At 48.0% G+C, this 23,007-nt stretch overlaps 1 protein-coding gene across 1 annotated transcript; it reads right to left on the bottom strand.

The window, feature by feature from the left end:
* Window positions 1–345: 345 nt before the first annotated feature.
* LOC139826722 (procollagen galactosyltransferase 2-like) lies at window positions 346–16,744 on the bottom strand. Its single transcript, XM_071803130.1, is given in 12 exon segments — window positions 346–543; window positions 546–754; window positions 1,360–1,566; window positions 2,046–2,155; window positions 3,334–3,416; window positions 3,419–3,453; window positions 4,447–4,553; window positions 6,464–6,540; window positions 6,994–7,113; window positions 10,969–11,173; window positions 14,581–14,716; window positions 15,394–16,744. Coding segments are annotated over 12 exon segments (1,509 nt in total). The 5' UTR covers window positions 15,549–16,744; the 3' UTR covers window positions 346–478.
* Window positions 16,745–23,007: the final 6,263 nt, after the last annotated feature.

Here is a 23,007-nt window from a genome sequence, read left to right as displayed (position 1 = left end):
ACAAACCCAAATACCCAAACACTCGCCCGCAGTTTCTCTCAGCGAACAGGGTTATAAAAAGCCTGTGAACCTACGAGGACTAACAGTTACACAGCAGCCTAGTGACAGCGATCCAGAAAGGTATGAACACTTGTACACCTCTATATATTAATCTTTATAAATACAGTATTCTACACAAGGAACTGTAGAAAGACGTCATTCAAGGTTTGGTTTTTCTTTTACAAAAGCTTGCGAGGGCTTTTGTTCAGATCTCTGCTTTTTTTCCTGCCAGTCTGCATCACTCGTTCTTTTTCCTCCTCCATCTCCCGCCTCGCCCTGCGCGTCTCGGTCAGTTGTCACATCAGCTCCAGGCTCTGTGCTCTGCCACTCGAAGCAGCGGGATGGAGACCACACGAAGAGCGGCTCCGCCACTGCCAAGGGTGAAAAGCCGAAGCGCGAGGCAGGTTCAGCGCCGACAGAGCCGCGGGGCCGCGGGCGGTCATAGCTCGTCCCTGGAGGACGGCGCGTCCAGAGACGACTGTGAGGGCAGAGCGTCCTTGTTCTGGCGTCGCTGCGGATCGTGCCCTGCGGCCGGGATTTCCAGGAGTGCGTTCTGCCCCAGTCCGCCGACACGGTCTCGTTGTCCCAGATGGTGGAGGTCTCTGTGTCGCTAAGGTAGCCGGGCTGCCCTGTGTAGTGCGTGGGGTAGACGAGCAGGGGTTCTGCTGAAAAGGCTTTCAAGTCTCTGGACTTGTAGTGCTCCATGTACTTTGCTCTAAAGAGGAGAGAAAAATCATCAGGGACAGAGTGAAATGCTTATAACTGCGAGATCCAAGCCCATCCACTGAGTGAATGTGTCCCAAGCAGCACAGGTCGTTGCTGTGGTGGGGTCTGACCTTCTACCCACTGCATTCAGCTTTAGAAAAATGAAACGTGAGCATCACAACATCACACGCTGCATACTAAGCACCGTGAGGTTTTGCGTAGCTTGAGTCAAACAGCATTAAAACACTAAAGAACCGAATGATTATTAACCTGATCTTTTGTTGGTTTAGGTCTCAGTACTGATTGATAAATCAACATTTTTGCAGATGAAGCTGAAGAGCACCAAGTGAGCTCCATTTTCTGAAGTGCCCCGCAGAGCACTCAAGTCATCAACCTGCTGAAAACTGTAACGTGAATAATTTGGACTCCAAGCTCCAAAATTAATCATTTATATGCACCACACTAAGTGTGCACACATAAACAAGGGTATACATAAGCATATATAGATATTAACACATATGATATACACTACACAAATCTACGAACCAGATCTTAATCATTCAGCAAGACCAAGCTCACGTGAACCCAAGTAACGAAGACATCCGACCTACTCACACCGGGTGCTTGTTGTACATGACTGGCCGAAATTCATCCACCGGCAACATCTTGCCGAAAGGCTCCGCTCCGATGAGCTTCTGAACCCCCTGGAAGGAGATCGCGTAGCCCAGGGTCCAGTACGAGTAATCGGCTTCCACCAGGTTCATGACGTTGGGAACCGCTTTCTCAGGCTCCTGCACCTGCATCCTTTTCCGGCCAATGTAGCTTAAAGGGGGAAAAGACCACAGAAATCGGAACCTAAATGTGAATCTGCAGCAGTTAGGACCACACAACTGTCCATGTCAAGCGGGGAAGGACAAAGGGTGGATCTAAGAAGCAATCCCTGACACATTTCTATCCTGTACCACTCTCAGACATTCAAACCTTACCCCAGCGGGTGGTACAGATGTGAAAGACTTGATAAGGCAGCTGAGATGACACGGTCCAAGCCTCAGCGCTGAGCTGCGGCAGTTCCTCTGTCACAGCGGTGTCCCCAGACGACCAGCACTGCCCACAAAGCGCACCAGTGGTACCCAACACAGCCGGGGCACCCCAGCACCAGCCTGGCCCAGAAGCAGAGTTATCCTGATGGGAAGAGCCATCAAGAAGCCTCTGCCACCTTTCCCTGCACTCCAGCATCACCCTCCATCTCTGCTGCTCATGTCCCCTGTGTGCCCAGAGCTTCACGAGGGCCAGTGACTTACATCAGCTCCCAGCCTAGCTGGGCTTGTTCAATGTCATCCATCAGCTTCATGAGCTTCCTCTTGAACTCGTCCTCAATAACAAGCGTCTTCTCCAGTTCTCTGTTCACCACCTGAAACAAGATGGTTCAGAAGTGATCACAGCGGCCCCGAAATCTCTGGGGATCATCCTGACCTGGTCCTGGCCCTCTGGACCATACAGGTAGGGAGGCTGGAGAACCAGCCCCAGATTCACAGCTCAGCTGGGACGAGCTGTCCAAAAATATCCTGTGGCTGAGCATCTGCAACCTAGAAAAACCCTCCATGTGATGCTGCAGCACCTCAACCCCGTGAGCTACCATCTTGCACGACCACCTCCTCCTTTGACAACAAAACCGCTGTTCAGAAAAACCTGTTTCTGTTCGGGAAAAAAAGTGTTTCTGGAATCTGGAGAATGATCCAGCACATCCAAAGTCTGGCCCTGGCAACTTCAAGAACACACATGCAAAGGCATCCTGCGAGTGGGTTCCCATCTTACCATCTGACCATTGGTGATGCAGAAGTCTCAAGCCCCAAATCATTGCCTGATTTCTCAGTGCTGAAGTCCCTGCTGCTGGCTGAAAGGTATTTGGATCATCCAACCATCACAGTCACATTTGGGCAGCTGCTGCCTTAGACCAGTCTTCTCTAAGCACCAAGTTGTTCTCCCTGCCTCCACATCCCACCTCGCTCGAAATGATCCCTCCCGTTGATGTCAGGCTGTGTAACTCCAGCACCTCCAACCAGCACAGCCCAGATCCTCTCAAGTGTGACTCCCCAGGTGACCAGGACAGATGGAAGCTACAGCTACTACAACCCAAACAACACCTGTTAGCTCAAGTAACAGAGATCCCTGCTGCTAAATTTATTTATGATAGACCAGCTCAAAAAAAAGCAGTTAGCAGAGCCACTGGAACTTGCTCCAGCACACATGAAGAACCAGGGAAATAAAACAGGAGTTTCTTTAATACCATTTGTTCTTCAAAACCTTCCTGCCTTTCTCCTAAACAAACTCACTCCAAACAGGCTATCAGATGGTCTGCAAAACCAATCGTGAAAACATTCTGATAAAAATCACTTGGCAAACGGAGAGTAGAGCTGAGAAAGCTGAGCAATGTGTTCAAGAGAACCCCTGTACGCGATCCCCTACAAACCAAGTAAAACCACCCTACACTTCCAGAAACCGGTATTAGATTTGTCCTGGGACCGTCCGTGTGCCTCCCCACTGCTCCTGCCCTCAGCACCCTCCCCAGGGCACCCGCACCCCCCTCACCTCCTCCCAGATGCAGCAGTGGCTGAGGAAGCAGCCGATCTCTCCCCGGGTGAGGGGCCGCGAGGAGCACGGGTCCCGGTGTCGATGCTGAGAGCTTTGAGCCGACTCGTGTTCAGCGCTCTGAGAAAGAGAGAACACCTATCAGCATTTAAATAGAAAGCAAATTCAAGTCGGACACAGACGCAACGGGGGAAGCGCTGCTGATGTTCAGAGATAAGCTGTAACTCACGAAATTCCTGCACTTGCTTTGCTCAAAAACCGGGAGAAAAATTAACTAACTGATTTACATTCTAAATCGAGCTTAGAAATGATATCCTTAACTCTGCCAACGACTTCTTGTGGGACCATCAATATGTCAGGAGCTTGGCTTCAAATACTTTCCTAAGAGGTCCTGATGGGTGCGCAAGTCTCCGAGACCACCAGATGGCATGGGGGTTCCCACTTCCCTTTTTGCGAGTCCCAGACCAAAAATTTCTGCCTTGATTTCTCAAGATAAAAACATCTTAACATGCCTTAAAGTAAGGGCTGTGTCAGGGTTAATACTGTAGCCCAACAGCTTTGTAGCACGAGGACAGACAAATCTCTCAGGAGATGATTGCTCTCACACACTTTCGCTGCTTTCTAATTGTGTGCAAGTGTTACAGTTCACAGAAAGGAGTATGATTTTAACCTGATTTTCATCTTAGGTTGGATCTGGGGAACAATTTCTTCCCCAAAGGGCTGTGGGGCATTGAACAGGCTGCCCAGGGCAGTGCTGGAGTCACCATCCCTGGAGGGCTGGACAGACGGACATGAGGTTCTCAGGACATGGGGCAGTGCCAGGGGTGGGGGAACAGTTGGACTCGATGATCTTGAGGGGCTTTTCCAACCCAAATGATTCTGTGATTCTATCAGCCTGACCCACACCGCCCTGGTTCTCTCATGAAGACCAATGACAAAAGAAGACACAAACAGAGTAAAACTGCCCCAAAGCAGGGGCAGTTAGGTTAATAAAACGTCCACCTCTCCCTCAGCCCATCCATCCCCAGCAGGAGGGAGGTCAGGGCACCCAAGGAGATGGTGTCCAGCAAAACCCCCTCTTTGCAAACATCAGCAACCCCAGCCGAAACTCACTTCCCATCCACGGCCTCTGCTATCTTGACTGCAATCTCCTGCTCGTAGAGAGTCCGCAGCATCCGATCCCGCCTGTCCTTCCGGCGCTTCAGGTTGGTCATGAAAATCTGGGTTGAAGAGAGAGACATCAAGCTCACAGCCTGGGAGCGAGGAGGAGAAGTGACTTCTCATCTACCCTTCTTCAGTAGCAGATCTTAAAATACCAGCTGTGATTTTATCCCAGGTTGCGTAGAATTTGTCAGAAAGTTGGGGTTGGTTTTGAGTTGGAAGGTTAGAGGTTCATTCTTTGTCTAACAACTACTTTTTAAGGACGTTTTATGTCACAAGGAGAAGCTGCTCATCAAGGATGAATAAAGGTGAGAGCAGACCAGTTACAGCCAAGTCTATAATTTCCAAAGATATAAGATGTTTTGATTTATATTAAACACAGAGTCAAATGTCCAGCTCCAGTCCCAGAGGAACATCGACCCACATGTTTCTCCACAACGCCACCACTACCTGTATTTAGGATTATCTGCGGGGTCACCACCCAAGCACAAGAACACAGCAAAGAGAAGTTTTGTAAATTACTTCAGGCACTGAAAATTCACAGAATTTTCACCAAAAAAATCACAGAATTTTCACCAAAAAATCACAGAATTTTCACCAAAAACAAATCTGCTGCTTCCCCTGCCAGAGCAGAAAGCCCAGCACAGAGCCCAGATCACACCCAGAGATGTCTGCGCCAGGCTCTCCCAAGCCTAAGCAGACAGACTTTTTGGTGGGGGGCAGAGGCCCAAACCCCTCATTTGCAGGTAAACTGCAGAGGGGCTGGGATGTTTTTCAGTCCCAGGCAGACAAGTGCAGCTTTGTAGCCTGTGGAGCAAAAACCTCGAGCCAGTAAGAAGCGGATCCAGTTCTAGGTCAGTGTGCAAATGCAAAAATAATAAATTGGATAAATAGAGCGCAGCCACAAAGGACAACACGGCAAAAAACCTACAACAGCTGCGCCCTAAACACAGACGCTCCAACAAATCGTGTTTGGAATTCACGTGTCGTATAAACAGATGTAACAGAATAAGCCAAGAAAACAAAGGCTTCTCTGGTCTCCACAACTGCCACCCTGGCAGCTGCATAAAAACACAACTCCTGGTTAATTAAAGCACAGCAGATCCCTCTCCAGCCTTTCCCCTCAATGCCTGCACCCTCCATAACATGAAGAACAGGGAGGAGAAGGATTTCTGCGGGGTTTTGGGGCAGGACCGCTGTCAGGAACCACCTTTCTAATGCGCTTTTAAAGGCCATAGCAGAAAAATGCGGTGACCGAGCAGGGCAGGAGGAGAGCTGCCCCAGTAAGGGGGGAGCACACATGGTTTCCAGCCCTCCTAGACGTCCCCATCTTGGACAGAACTCGGCTGAGAGCCTCCCCCATCTTCTCCAGGCTCCCCAGTGCCTCTCTCAGGGGAGAAAATCATTCCTGTCTCTCACTGGAACACAGGAGAGGTTTCCCGAATGACCAGTTCTTGCTGCAGAATGGAAGGATGGCTAAGCTGCCCCACAGAGTCAGATGGAGAGGAAATGGCACAAGAATCGGGGGAGTTAAATGATGTGTTTTTCACTCTCACTTCTGCCATCTCTTCCTGGCTGGATTAAAACATCCGTACCATCAATGCAGGAAGCCCACAGATTTGCTGAGCACTGCCCTGGCACACCAACCTTAATCGGGGGTTTTGTAGCAGGTATGAAATGCCCACAGACCTGAGTGGCCTCATTTCTCCCCAGCAAATGCCAGAGGGCAAGAATGCTCCCTGAGCCCTTTCCCTTCTGCTTCCCTGACCTCAGAAGTTCTCCCCACGTAAGGACGGCTGTTTGCTCCTGGTAAAAAGCTGAAATCCAACAGACGAGTGACTGGGAAAGAGCTCAAACGTATGAAGAGATGGGAATGGGAAACGGCTGGAAGGTCAGTTACAGGGAGATCCCAGCTCCATTAGGTGAGAAACAGGAAGACAAGACAATGGCAGCAAAATAAGTTCCTTACTTCATCAAATCCCATCTTGTCAGGGTTCTTCGGCGGAACAGAGACAAACTGTGAGGGTTCAACGGGAGGACGATCAACTGGAAGAGAGGAGAGATCCCAAGCATCACCTTCATGCACTAACAATAACGTGTGTGTGTGTGCGTGTTTGCATCTCTGGACCTAAAGCCCCAGGGACCTGGCTGATGAAGTCAGGCAGGAGTGGGTGTAGCACAAAGCGTCCATGTCACAGAACAGAAGCCAGCAGCCATCTGCCAGACATAGCTCAGGAGAGACACGAGGTTCTGCAGCATCCTTGCCACGTTAAAGAAGCATTTTTGCATTCGATATGGGGAAGTTAAGGAGTTTTGTCAACGGAGCTGACCTGACCGTGAAGCGATTGCATCTCTAGGTAGAAAAACAGTGGAAAAATGGGAAACTGCATGTCAAACCAGGATGAGAACAGTCGGATCAGGAGGCAGATTCCCAGGGGTAAGAGAGCTCTCCAAACCTTAACTTGGGGGTGTCCATCACAGCAAGGCACAGTAACTTACTCATTGCCTCAATGAGGGTGTGCACAAAGTTCTCGGTTTCTTCTTGCAGCGTCTGGTGCGATTTCAGGGGCATGGGAAGGAAACCATAGTGTTCACGGTTGCAGATGAACATCTGTATACCTGGGGATCACAGAAAAAAACAGAAAATAGAGTCAGGTCTCTTAAAAGAGGAGTTCGCTGCTCTGTTGCTATGTACCCACCATCAAATTCGTTGCCAGGAGCCCAGTCCCAAAAAGTTCTGCTTCAAAAGCAAATGAAGGGGTTTAACTTAAATCCCTGGAAGGCTTGAACAAATGTGGAGATGAGGTTCTCAGGGACATGAGTTAGTGCCAGGGGTGGGTTAACGGTTGGACTCGATGATCTTGGTCTTTTCCAAGCAAAATGAGTCTATGAAATTCATAGTGACATTTTCTGTATCATTTGGCTGGCAGCACGTGGTCTCTCCTCTGAAAACAATTTCCAGTTGCTCCATAACCGAAGGTATTTTTAATTGCCATCAGTTTTCTCTTAGGAGAGACTGGAAACTCCCTCTTAGCCCAGAGAAAGGGTCTCTTTTGGCCTTTGCCTTCATGCTATGAAAACAATCTCTCAGCAGAGGGCAGAACCGGCCTTTGGCAAAGCGATGTTCAATGCACACAGCGGATCTGCTGGGAGAACTGGGGAGCACCCCAGAAACCCCTGTATTCCCCAAACCCCACCTGCACCGCTCAGACCTGGTGCAATCCCTTCACAGAGCCAAAAGCAGGAGCAGGTCTGCACCATCCAAATCAACCAAATCCTAGAGAGAGAGAGCAGCAGGGAGAAAGAGATGCTTCCGAAAATAGGTGATACCGTAACTTCCTTCTGCTCAAAAGCTTTTGTAACTGCTTGTTCAAGGAGCTGAATCTGAAGGCACGGAACAAGAAGAAGATGCAAAGCTTCCCTTCTGAGCAGATCCATTTGCAAGGGAGAGACCCACACGCTGCTGGGAACGTCGCAACGTGTGATCAGTAAGATGCTGTTCCCCCCAGACTCACCAAGAGTTTGCTCATTATCGGCTATAACTTTTCTTTTTTTTTTTAATTAAACAAGCAGAATCACCCTTGTCCCTCTAGGAAATGAATGAAAAGCAGACACCACCTGGTGAGAGTTGGTGCTTTCATGTATTAATCCTCCTAAATCCCTGGTATTTTTAGCAAGGCAGAATTATCTGCACTACTGACCCCGGTGTTTCTACTGTTTGAAGTTCTGCGAGGAAGCTGCTGGCTACACTACTGCCAAAACACATTCAGCTGTCAGCTGCAATTTAGGTAAATGGCAAAATAAAAAACACTACCTGCTAATATTAATGGATTTGGCACTGATCTAATCAACTAATCTTATCTGGCTCACTGATCTCCGTTTTTATCTTCCGCTGGCTTAAACACAGTTCATCTGCATAGATTCACACCAGTATTTCTGTTTCTTCTGGGATAAAAGTTACTTCAAAATGGTAAATCTACCTTAAAACGGGGAGGGGGACTCACTCTCCGGCTCTGTTTTTATAATAAAATAAAAGTTTGCTACAAAGGACAGAAGGCTAGAGATACTGGTGTTACTATTAGCCTTTGTAAGGCAGTGAGCAGGGTTCACAGTCATATGCCTTAAATAAATCCACAGTCATATTTAGGCAACCTAAATTTCCCCCACATCCCTGCGACTGGACATTCCTGGTTGGCCTGAGGTCTCAGAGCCTCAGGCTGAAGGAAGCTCAGAAGCTCTGGCCAGCTCAACATCATCTTGCCAGTGCAAAGGGCTCTACGGAGACCGCCCTCCTCAATAAAACACCTGCGCTGAGTTTTGTTCTGTGCTCCGCAGCCCACGCCCTCTCGGCAGAAGTGGGACAGGTGGGATGGTCTCTGTGGAGCATCACAAACCACCTGCTTCGAGCAGAAGATTCACTGCTGGAAAAATCAATGGGCTGACCTGAGGCGTTAAGCGCAGTACTTGGCCCAGACAAAAGCCAACATCGTTTATGGCTTCAGGGAAATAAGTGGAATTACTCTGAAGAGAAGTATGCCTCAAAGTCCATACATTTTTCACATTTCTGAACTTGGATGTCATCCTTTTGTCCTGGGTGACAAAACTCAGCCCAGGACACAAGCCAACAATCTGAGAAGATCAGCGGGCCAGACTGCCGAGGTCAACTCTGGAAAAAGCTGAAGTGTTCTAGGATGGAAGGAAAAAATGATGGGTTTGGATCCCTGAAATATTTCTGAAGCAGTTGGAGCTGATGCAATGCAGTTCCCAGACTAATTGGATGCTGTCAGAGGGAACAAGGGGCAGGCAGATTTGAGGGAACCTGCTTTTCTCACTGGACCTAAACCTCTGTTCTCTTTTGGAGCCAACATACCCATGGCCTGACTCAAAAGGTCAGGGCCCCAAAAGTGCCCTGCAAACTCCCATCTTCCTCTGCCTCCCAAGGGCTCAATTTCAGCTCTGGTTGCGTCTCCTCTCCCACTCATCCATGCTCCACATCCCCTGGAAGCTGAGTTTTAAAAAGCCCTGCTTACCATGCCAAGAACACTGTCTTTCGCAGTGCTGTTTGCAACAAGAAGGATCACTCAAAAGAAAGCTGCCAACAGTCGCTGCACTGCTCTGTAAGTGGTGGGAAAGGCAGATTGCTCAGCCTGGCTCTTCTCTAGAAGCCACTGTTGACAAGCCACACTTCTTCACTTTCCCTCTACTTGTCTGCACCCCAAGAACAGCCCCTCCTTCTCACCTTAACTTTTTACAAGGAGAGGACAGATAACACCAGCTGTACATCACTCAGCAGACCCAAGACCCGACTTTCCCCAAGTAATTCACCCCAGTAAGCCAGCAAACCAGTTGTGAAGCTCTGAACAGAAGCGCGTTTCATCAGTGCCGCTGAGGTTTCATCAGTCATTTTTTCCTTTATAAGGCCCCAAACTTTGCCCTTTTCAACACAGGAGGGCAAAGAACAATACAGATGGTCATTAAAAACATACCCTTCCCAGGAGCTCCTTTCATAGATGGGACACAGTTCTGCCAGCCAGGACTTCGCTAGAGACAGAATACCCACCAGATCCAAAAATAAACAGGACTGACCATCCTCAGCAGAAGAACAAGCAGCTGTAGCAGTGCTATCGTGCACTAAGAGACAGCGAATCCCCCAAGACACATGGAGCTCTGCACACACCAACAGCCGTTCCAGGTAGAAGAAGACGCTGAGGTGGTGCCTTGGCCCGAAAGGACTCCTGAGTTTCAGATCTAACTGAAATCCTCCCAATGTCTTGTAGAAACTGGTCCCAAACATCTCAAGGACTGGTTCTTGACTCATTCTCCCAAAGTCCCAGTGAGGCGTCAGTTCTGTGGAGATTTTACCGCTCTCACGCCAGCAAGAAATTTCCTCTGAGCACAGCCCACAGCCCCCACATCACTCCCTGAAAGTTGCACTGATTCTGCTTAAAGCAAACAGAACCAACAAAAGAAAAACCTCTTAACTCTCAGACAATTCCTGCTGAGCTGCCACAAAGCAAAGCTTCATCAAGCACTGCAGGCAAGCAACTTGGGTTTTATTTTGCACAAACACTGCAACGTCTAAAAAGTGTCTCTTGTCCTCACCCCTTCCTCATGGAGTCTCCTGGAAGTGGTGAATTTAGACAACTACAGAGTGCCTTCCACTCTCACAGCATTCACTTGTGCTCGCTATCATCTCACTGTGACAAAAAACAAAGGTAGATGCCACTAATTTGGTCTCTGAAACATTGCCTTCGTCCCTAGAATAGTTCCCATGTCTTTTGAAGCTATCTGTGATTCAAAGCTGCACTGCCACTCACTTGCTGCTGGTTGTCCCTGACCAGATCCAAAAGAGAAAAGGGAACAGGGTCTTAACTCACCACTGAAGCCAAAAAATTGGCTTTTGGTCTGTGAACTCCAAAGTAAAGATCTGCATGTCTACGAGTGAATCCTGCCCAGCAAAGTCTCCAGACACACCTGCCTGGCGACTGGAGAAGGCAAAGACCATGGTATCGTCAAAGCTCCAGGTGTAGTCCTGATGCGGGGGGTAGAACATCAGCTTGGTGGAGGCTTCTTTCCTCAAGTCGATGAGGAAGGTGGAATGAACCATCGGGACAGCAAACCAGCCTGTCCTCTTCCATTCCCGGATCAGGGGGTAGACCAGGGTCCTTTTGTAATAGCCCTGCAAACAGAAGCAGAGGGCTGGATGTGACAGAAGACTTCAGTTTCACAGCTGCTCCCCAGCAAAAGCTCCTGCCCTTAGTCCTGCTCAGCAGAGACGGATCAGTGCTCAGTTCTCAGATTGTGAAGTGTCCCCATTTTGAAAAGGGCTCAGTCAAGTATTCAGAAACAATCTTCAACCAAAAAGGTTAAAATATGACCTTCTCTCTGCTTTTCAGCAGCTAATGGAAATTCAAGCCTTTCTGCTACAAAATTCCCTTGCAACAGAGCTTCAAATCTCGGATTTTTTTCCCCTGGCTCTCTGGAAACCTTTTTTTTGCACATAGACTCTCAGCTCTGACCCTGGAAGCTGCTGAGCATCTGTGGCATCCTCTGTGTTCAACAAGCACAAAGGACATTCAGTGTCTCACCGAATAGGACCTGCAAAGTATTTCTGGCCATGACCTAAAGAGCTTTGCCAACCTTTCGGCACTGAGGGTGCGACACCCGCCTTGTGCAGCTCACAGCTGGGTCTGCAGGTGCCATATGTCTAAAGCTATCAGATTTGGAAATCAATACACTGAATTCCCCCTGAAAGAAAGTCCTAATGCACCAATTAGACATCTGAATATGGCTGACGGTTGGGTCCGTAGTGGATTCTGGTCTTTACAGAAATGATGAGTCACTAAAATCAGTTGAAGTTACTTTTGATTTATATTTTCCAAGAGCATCCTAGCAACAGCCGAGCAAATCACTGCAGAACCACTTTACCCTGCCTTTGCGCAGAAGCACCGTGTGGTGCGTTTGTCTGTTTATGCATCTGTTGGTTTGCCCTTCGGAAACCTTCTGACCACGCTGTGAGGCCTGGATGTCTCAGATGTCCACGAAGAGCAGCGAGCGGGCAGAGCCCTGACCGGCATTCCCGCTGCGGGAAGGGTTAAAACATCCAACGTTAACAGACGGCCGAGAGTGCCCACGGGTGAAAGATGCTGGAAACTTCATTTTTGTCCTCCTCCACTTGCTCACTACGGGCTTGTGGGGCTTTTCATGGCTCATAAATCACCTGTAGCCAAGAAAGACTCCAACTTGTCAGCACTGCTGTGCTCTCCTAAGGACAGCTTCACGACAGCTGAATGTCAGGCTGTCTGCAGCTGGGTTTGGCTTTGTGTTTTAGGGCGTTCTCCAGTTCCTGCTCCCTCCCCAAGTCTCCAGGGAGAGCAGGGCTGAGAGCACGAAGCTGCAGGACTGCGAGCACAGAAACAAGCAGCAGTAACTAAGAGAAAAGGAAAAAAAGTGGGAACTTTCCTCTTCATCTGAGCAGCTTTTTTCAGCAAATCCTGCAAGATGCATTTGCTGCTAGGTTTTTTTCCCCTCCTTTTCTCAGTAATCCTGGTAATGATGGCGATTTTCTGCTGGAGAGGTAACAGCAGGGGCCGGGGCTGGGGCTGGCGCACACTGGCAGAGCCCCATGCCAGGCTGTGGAGAACTGCTGATTTACATCAGGACTTCACCTTAAACATTTAAAGGACAATGCCTTTCCTATAAAGTTTATTTCTCCATTTTAAAACAACAACTGAAACAAGTAAACACACCCCCCCACACACCCCTTTTCTTATCTGTGTATTTACTTCCCAAGAATTTGGCGAGTTCAGGACCTTTTCCTGCTATTTTTACTCAATTAGTTGGTCTGACTTGTGGAACTCCCTGTCATAAGATGGTGTGGGGGCCAAAAGAGAAAAGATTCGGTGGTTTCTGTAAAAGAAAAAATATAATCACCGAGAGCTTTAAAAACAAAGACCTTCCTCAAGAAATCCTACAGAAGGAGACTGCCAGAGGATGTTTTACACCAGAAGTGGGAAATGGAGTTTGTTCTTCATTTCACTCCAGCAATAATGACAATAATTAGTAACCGGGTAGCTCTCTGGAGCAAAGCAAGAGGGCAGGAAATGGCTGGAGCATGGAGCCTCTCTAACATCCCCAAGGGATGATGAAACACCTGCCAGCAGCAGAGCAGCAAACAGGTCAAAAACCCCATCTCATTATTGAGATTTACCTGTGGGCTTGGAGAAACGAGTATTAATTATAGTCCTCACCTCAGACTGCGCGGGAGAAGAATGGACTCCGACAACTCTATGAGAGTTATAAACTGAAGCTGTTTAATGTAAAGTTTGATCAGGTTATATAGTCTTAAACTGCTGATTTTGTAGTTACATTATTTATACTTGGATAATTATAGTTAGATTACGCGCTGCTTACATTTCTCTAGCTAATACATGATTGATCGCTACCTTAGACAATCATCACCTCTCGTGTCTCACCACAAACTACTTTAACTCCTCATTCTCCTCGTGCCTCATCAACTTTCTACCCCATTCTGTGTGGTCAAGGACCTTTCAATGACCCTTCCCTTGTGGCCTGGATCAGCTCGATGCAGTCTTGCTCACTGCACCGATGTCCATTTGTTTCCAGAAACGATCCCACAAGGCTGACTGTCTGAGGAAGCCCATCTGGAGCTCAGTCAAGAACATTCCAAAGAAAAAGAGTGAAAAAAGGCAAAAAATCACCGCTGACCCACACTGACCACAGCGATGTGGATCTACTTGTCAAGTGATAGCTCAATCTCATTCTGGCTCTAAAAATGATGTTACTCCTACTAGGCAGCATCTTTGTACCAATATTTACTGCAGCATCTATGATTTGAGAAAGAAGCACAAAACTAATTTCTACAAGGCAAACAATGTTGCCCCAACACATAAATCTTGTTCATGTGTGAGAAAAACAACCTATATACAACAGAAAGCTGTAGAAAGAAAAGCAAATTCCTCTCTGATTAGCATCACTATACAGGAAAGCTTGTCTAAAATTATGTACCAAGAGATTTAAGGCCATTAAACAAACATATGGAGTGACCTCAAATAAATTCTGGTGTGTATATCAGTATTTTTTATGTAGTTAGTGGGATTGTATCATTTCCCAGGACTTTTGGCTAAACAAGCTCAGCTTCCTCCAGATTCAGCTTTTTCAAGCGAGAAATCTCAGACAAGGCAGCAAGTTCCAGCTACGTGCCTGCACACCCAATGCAGAACACGCATTGCTCTGCTCGTACCTACAGCTCGGTTAGAAAACAAAGCCTGAAAAACACTGATAGACCGCAGTGTCCTCTCTGCCCTCATTCCCAGATTTCCTATAAACGTATGGACCTTTCCCAAAGGTACCCACCAAGATTTGGGATGCTGCCACTCAGAGAGGCGCAAGCTGAGCTGAGTGCACGTCACCGAGCTACAGCAGCTTCTTTTCAGAAAAGGACGCTACAAAAACAGCCAGGAAAGCCCACGGGACAGAAACCACAACCCACCACTTCACAGACACAAGAGGCCTCTGCAAACACAGCTTGCACAGTCGCCCCGTAGCGTTCAGGAGGTCACTTGCCTGGGGGGTGATGCCACACCAGAAATTTGAGTAGAGAGAGCGAGACTCGAGCATTGGTGCCACCAAGGTCTTGTTTTCTGCTATCAACAGGTTCAGGGTTTCTGCGTTGGTCAGTGAGTTATCTGTATCAATAAATTAGAGAAGAGGGGAAGAGAAAAATAAATTTGTTATTAGATTAAATGATATGCTTGCCCTGATGCTTTCTTGGGAACAAGGCAGCCAGAGGCATGAGGTTGTCAAAAAAAACCCAAAAAGCACTGAGCTGCTGGTTTTGATACCGTAGGACACATCTCTGTTAAAGGTACATTATGAGATGAGAAGAGATGCGGAGTTTCCCTCGCACTCCACGGAATGTTCCTCCAACACTGGGGCAACGGAGCTGCGGGGGAAAACATCACTGCTGAAAATTCAGGGTGCATTTATTCTGCAAAGAGGATCACTCTTAAAAAGTGGCTGCTGCAGTCACCAAAGCCACACATCTGTTCACAACTGTTCCGTAGAACTATTCCCCTTACATTCCATCACTAACAGGTGGGGTTTCCATCTGAGGGCCCCTTGCAGGTACCTACCCACCACCAGGACTACGTTCAGTCCTGACCGCTGGGCAACAAACCTTGGGTTTACCCATGGACTTCTCTCTCCAGCTGCAAACTCTCTTGCTCATCAGACCAAGAAAGGATACACGGCATCTCACTGCAGAGAGCTTTGTCTTTAGATGGACAGGAAACTTTTTGGCAGCCCCGGAGTTATCAGAGTGACCATCTGAAAAGCTTTTGCCTGAGGACAGTTAATAAATCAAACCCTGTACTTACCAGGATGTGGTCTGACCCCTTCTCTCGTGCAGCACGCAGGGCTGCCGGTCGGAGTTTCGTCACGTGAGTGAATCGGGAGCTTGGCCAATGTTTTGGCCCAAATTCTTCTGGGTAAGACGTAGCAAAAAAAACCAAAAGAAAGTGACTGCAACCCATGTCTAGAAACCTATTGCGCTAGTTAGAAAAATAAAAAGTTCCCTTACTATCTTCTTTCCAAAATAAAAACAGTGTTAGAGTCACCTCAGGCAACCCAGGAGCGGTTTTGAGAGAGAAAGATTCCAAGTTTCGTGCTGGCGTGTGTACACAGGGCACTGGAAAACAAGCAGCGCTGCAGCGTTTTGGGCTGAGCAAGTGACTGAAAGCAAAACAGCACCATCAAACACACCCAGGAGTTTCTTCAGCAGCAACAGGCCCTGATGGAAGCAGAGGTTACACCACCAAAATGGGCTGAAGCTGATTTACCTCACCTGACCCTCTGGTAGAAAGTCATCTCTCCTCTGCTACAATTCAAGTTTAAACTATAAACACAGCTTCCTTGAGCCCAGTAGAATCAACAGAACGGAGGGTGAGAAGATGAAGGCAATCTGGATTCCCTTGGGTCTGGGCATCACTAGCAACTGTTAACACATCCTGCTAACAGCTCTGAAATCTACAGACACCCAGCGCCCAGCGCCAGGGGCCCAAGCACGTGAGTGAAGTTAGCCACGTGTCTCTGTTCTCAGGATCAGGTCCAAAAGCAAACGCTTTGTTACAAAGATGGAAGGAAACACCGGGACAGAGCCCTGTGTGGAATAACAAGTCAGGATACAAACCAAACACACAGAGTTCTTCCTCTTTGAAATTCTGCATATAAATAGGTGTTGCTTTTCATTCCTTATAGGAGGATGCTCTTTAAACCTACTATCGTATTTCAAAGCAATGATCCTGCAAGTCATGCAAAGGCATAATATGCTGAATTAAATCTAGTTCTCTGGCTCAGAACTTACTGAGAATTCAATGTCTCGAACAGAACTTTCATAGACACTAATGGGAATGGGCTACGATTTCTCTGCTTCCTTGAAAATAAAGAATGACAGTTTTTATTCCCTGTAGTTTTTGATGTGATTTGTTTTCCAGGCACAGAGAGCAGCTGCAGACGTTAAATAACTGAACGGAAAAGATTTGCTGAATTTCTGCATGAGTTGCTTCACTGAAGTCAGAGACCTTTTTATGGGCTCCATAAGGACACAGTTTAAATGGGACAGACCCGCCTCCCCCCACAAAATCTACATTTTAAGTACACCTCCTTATTTGAGACCAGAAAATCTAGAAAACCGGAGATACAGACCAAACAGTCAGCCCCTCACTGCAGTGCTCACCGGGGCTCTTCCATCGGCCTCCACTCCACACCGTGGTAGAGGTTCTGCACGTTCTTCAGCCACTCTCTAAGCATTGCTGTGGTGGTGTCAACATTGCGGGCAGTGGCCACCCTGGAAAAACGAGAGCACAAAGAGCCCCATTAACACACGGTTTAGGTCCTTCGCTTTTTCCCAGCCAGCAATTGAGTCAAACAGAGGCACGAGCTATTTATTACAGGCACATCCGGTTCCTGGAAGAACTCGGGGCAGCTCCACAGAGGTGCAAGTCCTTGTTTAAGCACAGAGCAAAGCCCAGATTCCCCACAAAGCCAGAACGCGGGCATCCTTGCACATCTCTCCCCTCTGCTCATCTCCTCCTGCCTCATCGAGACCACAGCAGCTTTAGCACCGAGCAGGTACAGGACTGAATTCTGTTCTTAATGACCACACGGTGAATTCTCCTTGCCAACTGTCACCATCCCTGGGAAGGTTTAAAAGACGCATGGATGAGGCTCTCAGGGACGTGGATTAGAGGTGGACTTGGCAGTGTGAGGTCAACGGTTGGACTTGATGATCTTAAACATCTTCTCCAACCAAAACGGTTCTATGATTCCAGCCACGTCCCTTTAAATGTCCAGTTCACCCACTGGGAAAGACACGACAGGCCACCACAACATGAATGGCCGCAGGTAAGTTATTATAGCTGTGAAGATCCCACCTCTAGAGGCACGGGGATTTTGTTCTGCTTGCTGTATTGTCCCCATACTCTGTGTTTAAGCTGAAAAGGCTGGGGCTCAGAGGCGGCTGCTGTTTCCTCACATGGAGGTTCTAAGTTTGTAAAAACACACAGAGGAGCTTTGTGCAGATGCTGGGCTCTCTTAAAACGCTGCAACAGCGCTCAGTCTCAAACAACGGGGTGGAAGGAACCCGCCTGCTCCTTCCCCCACCCTCCCCAAAAGCAGCATCTGAAGAATGTTGGTTTTTTTTCCTCCTTGGGGTTGAGCTGTGTAGCTGCACAAACTGGAACAGGATGCACAGATCCATGTTCCTGATGGGAATCACATGGAAACGCTCCCAAAGAAGCCAGGAGCTCATCGGCACAGCCCGGCTCCTCATTCCCAGCCTGCGCTTCCCCGGGACCACGACTTTGCGGATCCGACACCTGGCCATGGTAGATCCCACCGAAAATTCCCTCCAGCCAAAGGGCTGCTCATTTTTCCCTAGGCAAACGGCAGCACAGCCCCATGGCAGGACACAACCTGCGCAGCCACAGCTCCACTGAGAATTTACAATCCCTTTAAATTCCTCTGGGAGTAGAAATACTCCCAAAAGGTCTCGTGGAGAGACAGCAAAGAGGGTATGGAACACATCCCCAAGGGGAGGGGGCTGGAAGGCTGTGCTGAGCCCCTGTCAGCTGCTCTTAATCGCCTCTCTTGTCCTCCAGCTCCAGAGACCCAAAGGCATCTCCCACAGCATCCTCCATCCTACTTGAAGTCAGAGATCCCTGTAGCTGGGAGGGAAGAAAGGAGGGAGGGGAGACACTGAAGGGAGAAAGGGAGCACATCCCAAACCCCAGAGCTACTCCAAACTATTTCAGGAAAATACCTCCACCCCAAGCCATCGTGTGATCCTCCAGACGACGATCAGACCATGAACCCTTTCTAGCTCATGCAATGAGAGGACATCAATCCCGTGGGGTTTAGCCTGGTTTAATTTAAAAATAAAAGGAATCAAGAACGCAGAAGAATGCAATAATTTAGGGACAGGAAGCTTATTGAGTATTTATTCCTGTCTAGCAAAGCAATAAATAAGGGAAGTTCAGCAAGTGAATGAGGGTTGGTTTCTTTGCTATTAGCTGCTCTCCTATGCCAGAGCAAGGCTGGGTTTCATCATAGCTTCGGGGTTTGCTTTTGACCCAGACCCTGGGTTGGACTGCACTGCAAATCCAGCTTCGCGAGGATGTTTAACTGAACTAAACCAGTCAGTGCTGACTTGGTAGAACAGACTGGTGTCCAACTTGCTCCATGTATTTCACAGATCGCAGATTCCACCCCAGTCCCTGTTCTGATACACTTGCTTGGGCTTCCTGCTGCCCTTGCGCATTTCACTGCTCTCGTTCAGCTTTCCTCCCACACGCCGGCTGCACAGTCAACAGCTCCAAAATTCCTAAAATACCAAAGAACCGTGAAAACGGTTTTGTTGTTCATTGTCATTGCTGGAGCTGCAGTGGCACCAGGAAGCTCCTGCCACACAGTAGGACCACACTGCAAGTACGTGTCATGCAAACCAAGCAAAGATGATGGTGGCCTTCCTGAAGAACGTCAGAGTCCATCTTACACCACAGAATCACAGTTTGGGTTGAAGGGACCTTCAAAGCTCCCCCAGTGCCCCCCCTGCCATGACAGGGACATCTTCACCAGCTCAGGGTGCTCAGAGCCCCGTCCAGCCTGGCCTGGGATGTCTCCAGGGATGGTTCAGCCACCACCTCTCTGGCTGGTGTTTTACCACCTCTTTGCCAGGCCCAGGCCAGTCTTAAAGATCTTGCAAACCCTTAAAGTAAGCCTACAAATCCTAGAGTCTGGTGTACATGCCCGTTTCTCTCATCAGGCCCCATCCCAGACCTTCTATCCTTGTGTAAGATCAGTGGGGACAACCAGATCCCATACACCTGGGGTTCTCCATCCTGCTCCTGGTAGGGCAGCATGCTCTTCACACAACCCACCCCAGAAGACCCCAACACCTGACAACCCCCAGACAGACGTGAGACACAGGAATCTCTACATCTACCCACAAGGAAACTGCCAGAAGAAAAATGGCATTTTACTGCCCAAGCTGTAATGGTGGTGTTATTTAAAAGGTAAATTCACAGCCCAGTAGACCTTTAACAAGGACATTGATGAGACAAAACTGGCGCAAATACCTAACTCAAGTCTCCAGGACCATCCACCCAGCAGCATTTCTAAGCCCAAGAGTTCTCAAAGGCAGTAAAATCTGTCACACCCTGGACGAAACATGCCCTACGACCAGCACATTGGCAAACCTTTGTTTTTCCAGCTTGGAGCCTCAAAAACAACACAATTTAAAAAAAAACCCAACAAATGACTCAAGCTATTCTGAAAAGTAATTATCACTATTAGTCTCTGAACAATTAACATTTAAGATCAAACAAAATTTGCGCTTACTCCTATTTTAGTATCTGAACCAGTCCACCTATCCCCCCGGAAAAAAAATAGCAGCTATGGTATTTGCGTTATCACTGTATGGAAAAACAGACACTTCTTTTTTTCCTCCCTTTTTTTAAATAACAACCCCCGCACAGGAAAAAACAGACAAATAAAAATAGGAGCAGGACTTCCCACTGGCAGTGAGAGCTCCTCAAGCCATAAGAGGAACATCAGGACAGGCCCCATCGTACACATTCTGTAATAGTTTGTAGGATGTCAAGAAGCTGAGTAGACAGTTAAAACTTCATTGTTCTAACTCAGATGGACCACTTGGATTCTAAATCCATTTTGGAGACTCATAAGGGCATTTCTGCTGCAGATGTCACCACCGTCACTGGTGGTCTGTTGTCCATGGTGCACATCTCCTTGTTTCTGGAACACTGAGCGTCCTTTCCCTGGGTGAGGACGGTCAGGAAGGGTTGAGATGCAGGGATGGAGTTGTCAACGCTTGTGACAGGGCTGGTACAGTGAGACGAGGCCATGGGATGAGACCGTAGATGTGATAAACCAGGGGTAAGAAAGCACCACATGGAGGACACTGTTGGCAGCATCCCGTGCTGACTCCCCTTGGGAAATGCTCCTGATAGGTGAGGTAAATCACATTTTTGGAGTGGATTAGTTAGTCCCCAGCCTACATCCCTGTGAAGGGTTCTTCCACCCCAGGTGCAGGACCTGATGAAGTTCAGGAGATGCCCTGCAGGCACCTCTCAAGCCAAAGCCAACACACTCCGCCTGCAACCAGTTATTGGGGGAGGCGGCTTCAACAGCAGGATTCCCTCAAAAGAGACCAGTTAGACCCACAACCTTTGCACTAAAAGGGAGGCAACTTCATGTTCAAGAGCTGATTAACAAAGGCTAAAATTTAAAGAAAAAAGGTCTCCTGCAAGATTTACAACCTACAGCCTGTGCGACACAACCAGTTAAGGTTGGGGGAGTGACAAGGAAGAAACAACAACGAAATATATATTAAATTCCCGCCACTCTTTTCTGAAGATAAAGCTTAATAAATTAAACTGGAACAGCTCTACAGATGGACACACCTATTCCAGTAACACGGCAACTTTTTCCATTCAGATTTAAACCTATTTCCAATAAATAGAAGTTAAATTTTAGAAAAGCTTGAGCAAGAATGTTCATATAGGGGCTTATGTCGGTATAACTATAACCACCTCAATATCTACTTTGGCTTTAAGCAGAAGTCTTACCATGGACACAAACCCTCATTGGCCATGTTCAGTAAAGTAGCCCCCTCCCAAAAAAACACAAGTACCGCTAATAGCGGAAAAGTAAGCGCAACATTAAGCTCCTACTGTTTTAATTAAGTAACATGTGAGCAGTAGCACAGGAGGAAAACTGCTCCTTTTACAGACTGCTCATATATTTAGCCTGATAATGTCTGATCAAACTGTGTTTGCAAGAGGGAGTTAATTTAGGCTTCGAATGTTCTCCTCCTGTTTTCCTCCACACCCTTGAGAATAAAAATCACCCTTTTTCACTCCTCCACATCCCAGCCTGCTCTCCCAAGCTATTTACAGTTTATTTACCTCAGGCACTAGGGCAGAGGAAAAAAAATCACCTTCACCATCTGTATAGGAAAAGTACTACAGGACAAAACCAACCCTGTGTGCCTCTGGTTCGTCAGAATCTGGGTCACCTCGTAACACAAATTGTGGGAAACTCTATGGCCAGGGGCCTGCGGTGATTTTGCTACTGAATTTAACATTTATCAATTCTTCCCTTTGGCAAACGGGCAGGGAGAAAGGGCTTTGAAGAGATGTAAGCACTTCACATTCAAGAAGTGCGTCCTGCAAAGCAGAGCCAGAACTGGAGGCAGTTTCTATGATTCTATGGAAAATTAAAGTTCCTTAGAGGATCCTTTCCCATCCTGATGATGTTTCAAAGACTGTAAAGGCTTGAGGAGGGCAATGGGTTCTGCCCCCATCCCCGTGTAACATAACACAGCAAAAAAATGTACACAGAGAATGGATCAGCACTGTTTGAGTCATCTGCTCCCAAATCCTTGATTGCTACGAGAGCCAAATTCAGCCCCTCAGGTCCAAGCGGCCCCTTCCCATCGCCCTGCCAAGCACGTACATGGATGACGATGGTCAGGGTGCTGCTGATGGCTGGGGCTGCATTGAGAACGGCTCCCAGGAGGAGGACACCCTTGGCTTTCCAGGGTTGCTGCAGGACTGAGCTGGGCACGTAACCAAGTCCCAGGAGAAGCCACAGATATCCAGTTTAGCCATCCCTCTCGCTTTTTCTCCGCTTGCAGCCAGAGATCCAGTTTACCCACCAGGCTTGCTATGGGATGTAGTCCAAGATTGAGTTCCACTGAAACAAGAGCCATAAGTTGGCCACGTGCCCTAAATCTGCGGAGCCTCGTCCAAAGCGAAGCCCAAAGTCAATGGAAAGCCTGTTAGCAGATCACTCCTAACAACCATAGCACAGAAACTGGTGACAAAAGCACCAGTAGCTCCCCTTGGCCATCCTCCACAAAGCAGAGCAGCAATAAAGCATTCAGAGAGACTCTATGTCTCAAAAGAAACAGCGATGGAGGAAGCATATCTCTGCATGCCAGAGATACCCAAATACTCAGGTTGGACCTTGAACCCCTCCGTGCCCTCACATGTTTGAAGGAGCAAGACAGAATGGGAAGGAGATCACCTGCAGAGCCCCATCTTTCCTCTTTTATTAGAAATAATACAGACTCACAGGCTATGGCAGCTCGGGCCCTGCTCTCTTACTGTTGGTTAAAGTTTGGCAAGGTCAATTGACCTGCCACCTTCCAGCCTACTAAAAAAGGCTGAATTCTACAGTTATTTCTAAGAAGTTTCCTCACACAAGCATAAACCCTCATGGGGAATCTGGCCAGTCTGGGATCTCCAGAGAAGTCTAGGAGACAAAAAGGTTCTGTCACTGTCACCAAATGGCTTGGTCTTTGAGTCAGAGCTGTGTCCCCCACTCTTGCTATGAGGGCTACAGCCAAAGCTGGTCCCACCCGATGTTTCCGGAGAGCTCAGCCCTCTAAAGCAGGACTCAGCATGTTTGTGA

This window comes from Patagioenas fasciata, unplaced genomic scaffold (genome assembly GCF_037038585.1).
Source record: "Patagioenas fasciata isolate bPatFas1 unplaced genomic scaffold, bPatFas1.hap1 Unplaced_1, whole genome shotgun sequence".
In the NCBI taxonomy this organism is placed as follows: Eukaryota; Metazoa; Chordata; class Aves; order Columbiformes; family Columbidae; genus Patagioenas; species Patagioenas fasciata.
This window is presented reverse-complemented; position numbering and strand designations above follow the sequence as displayed.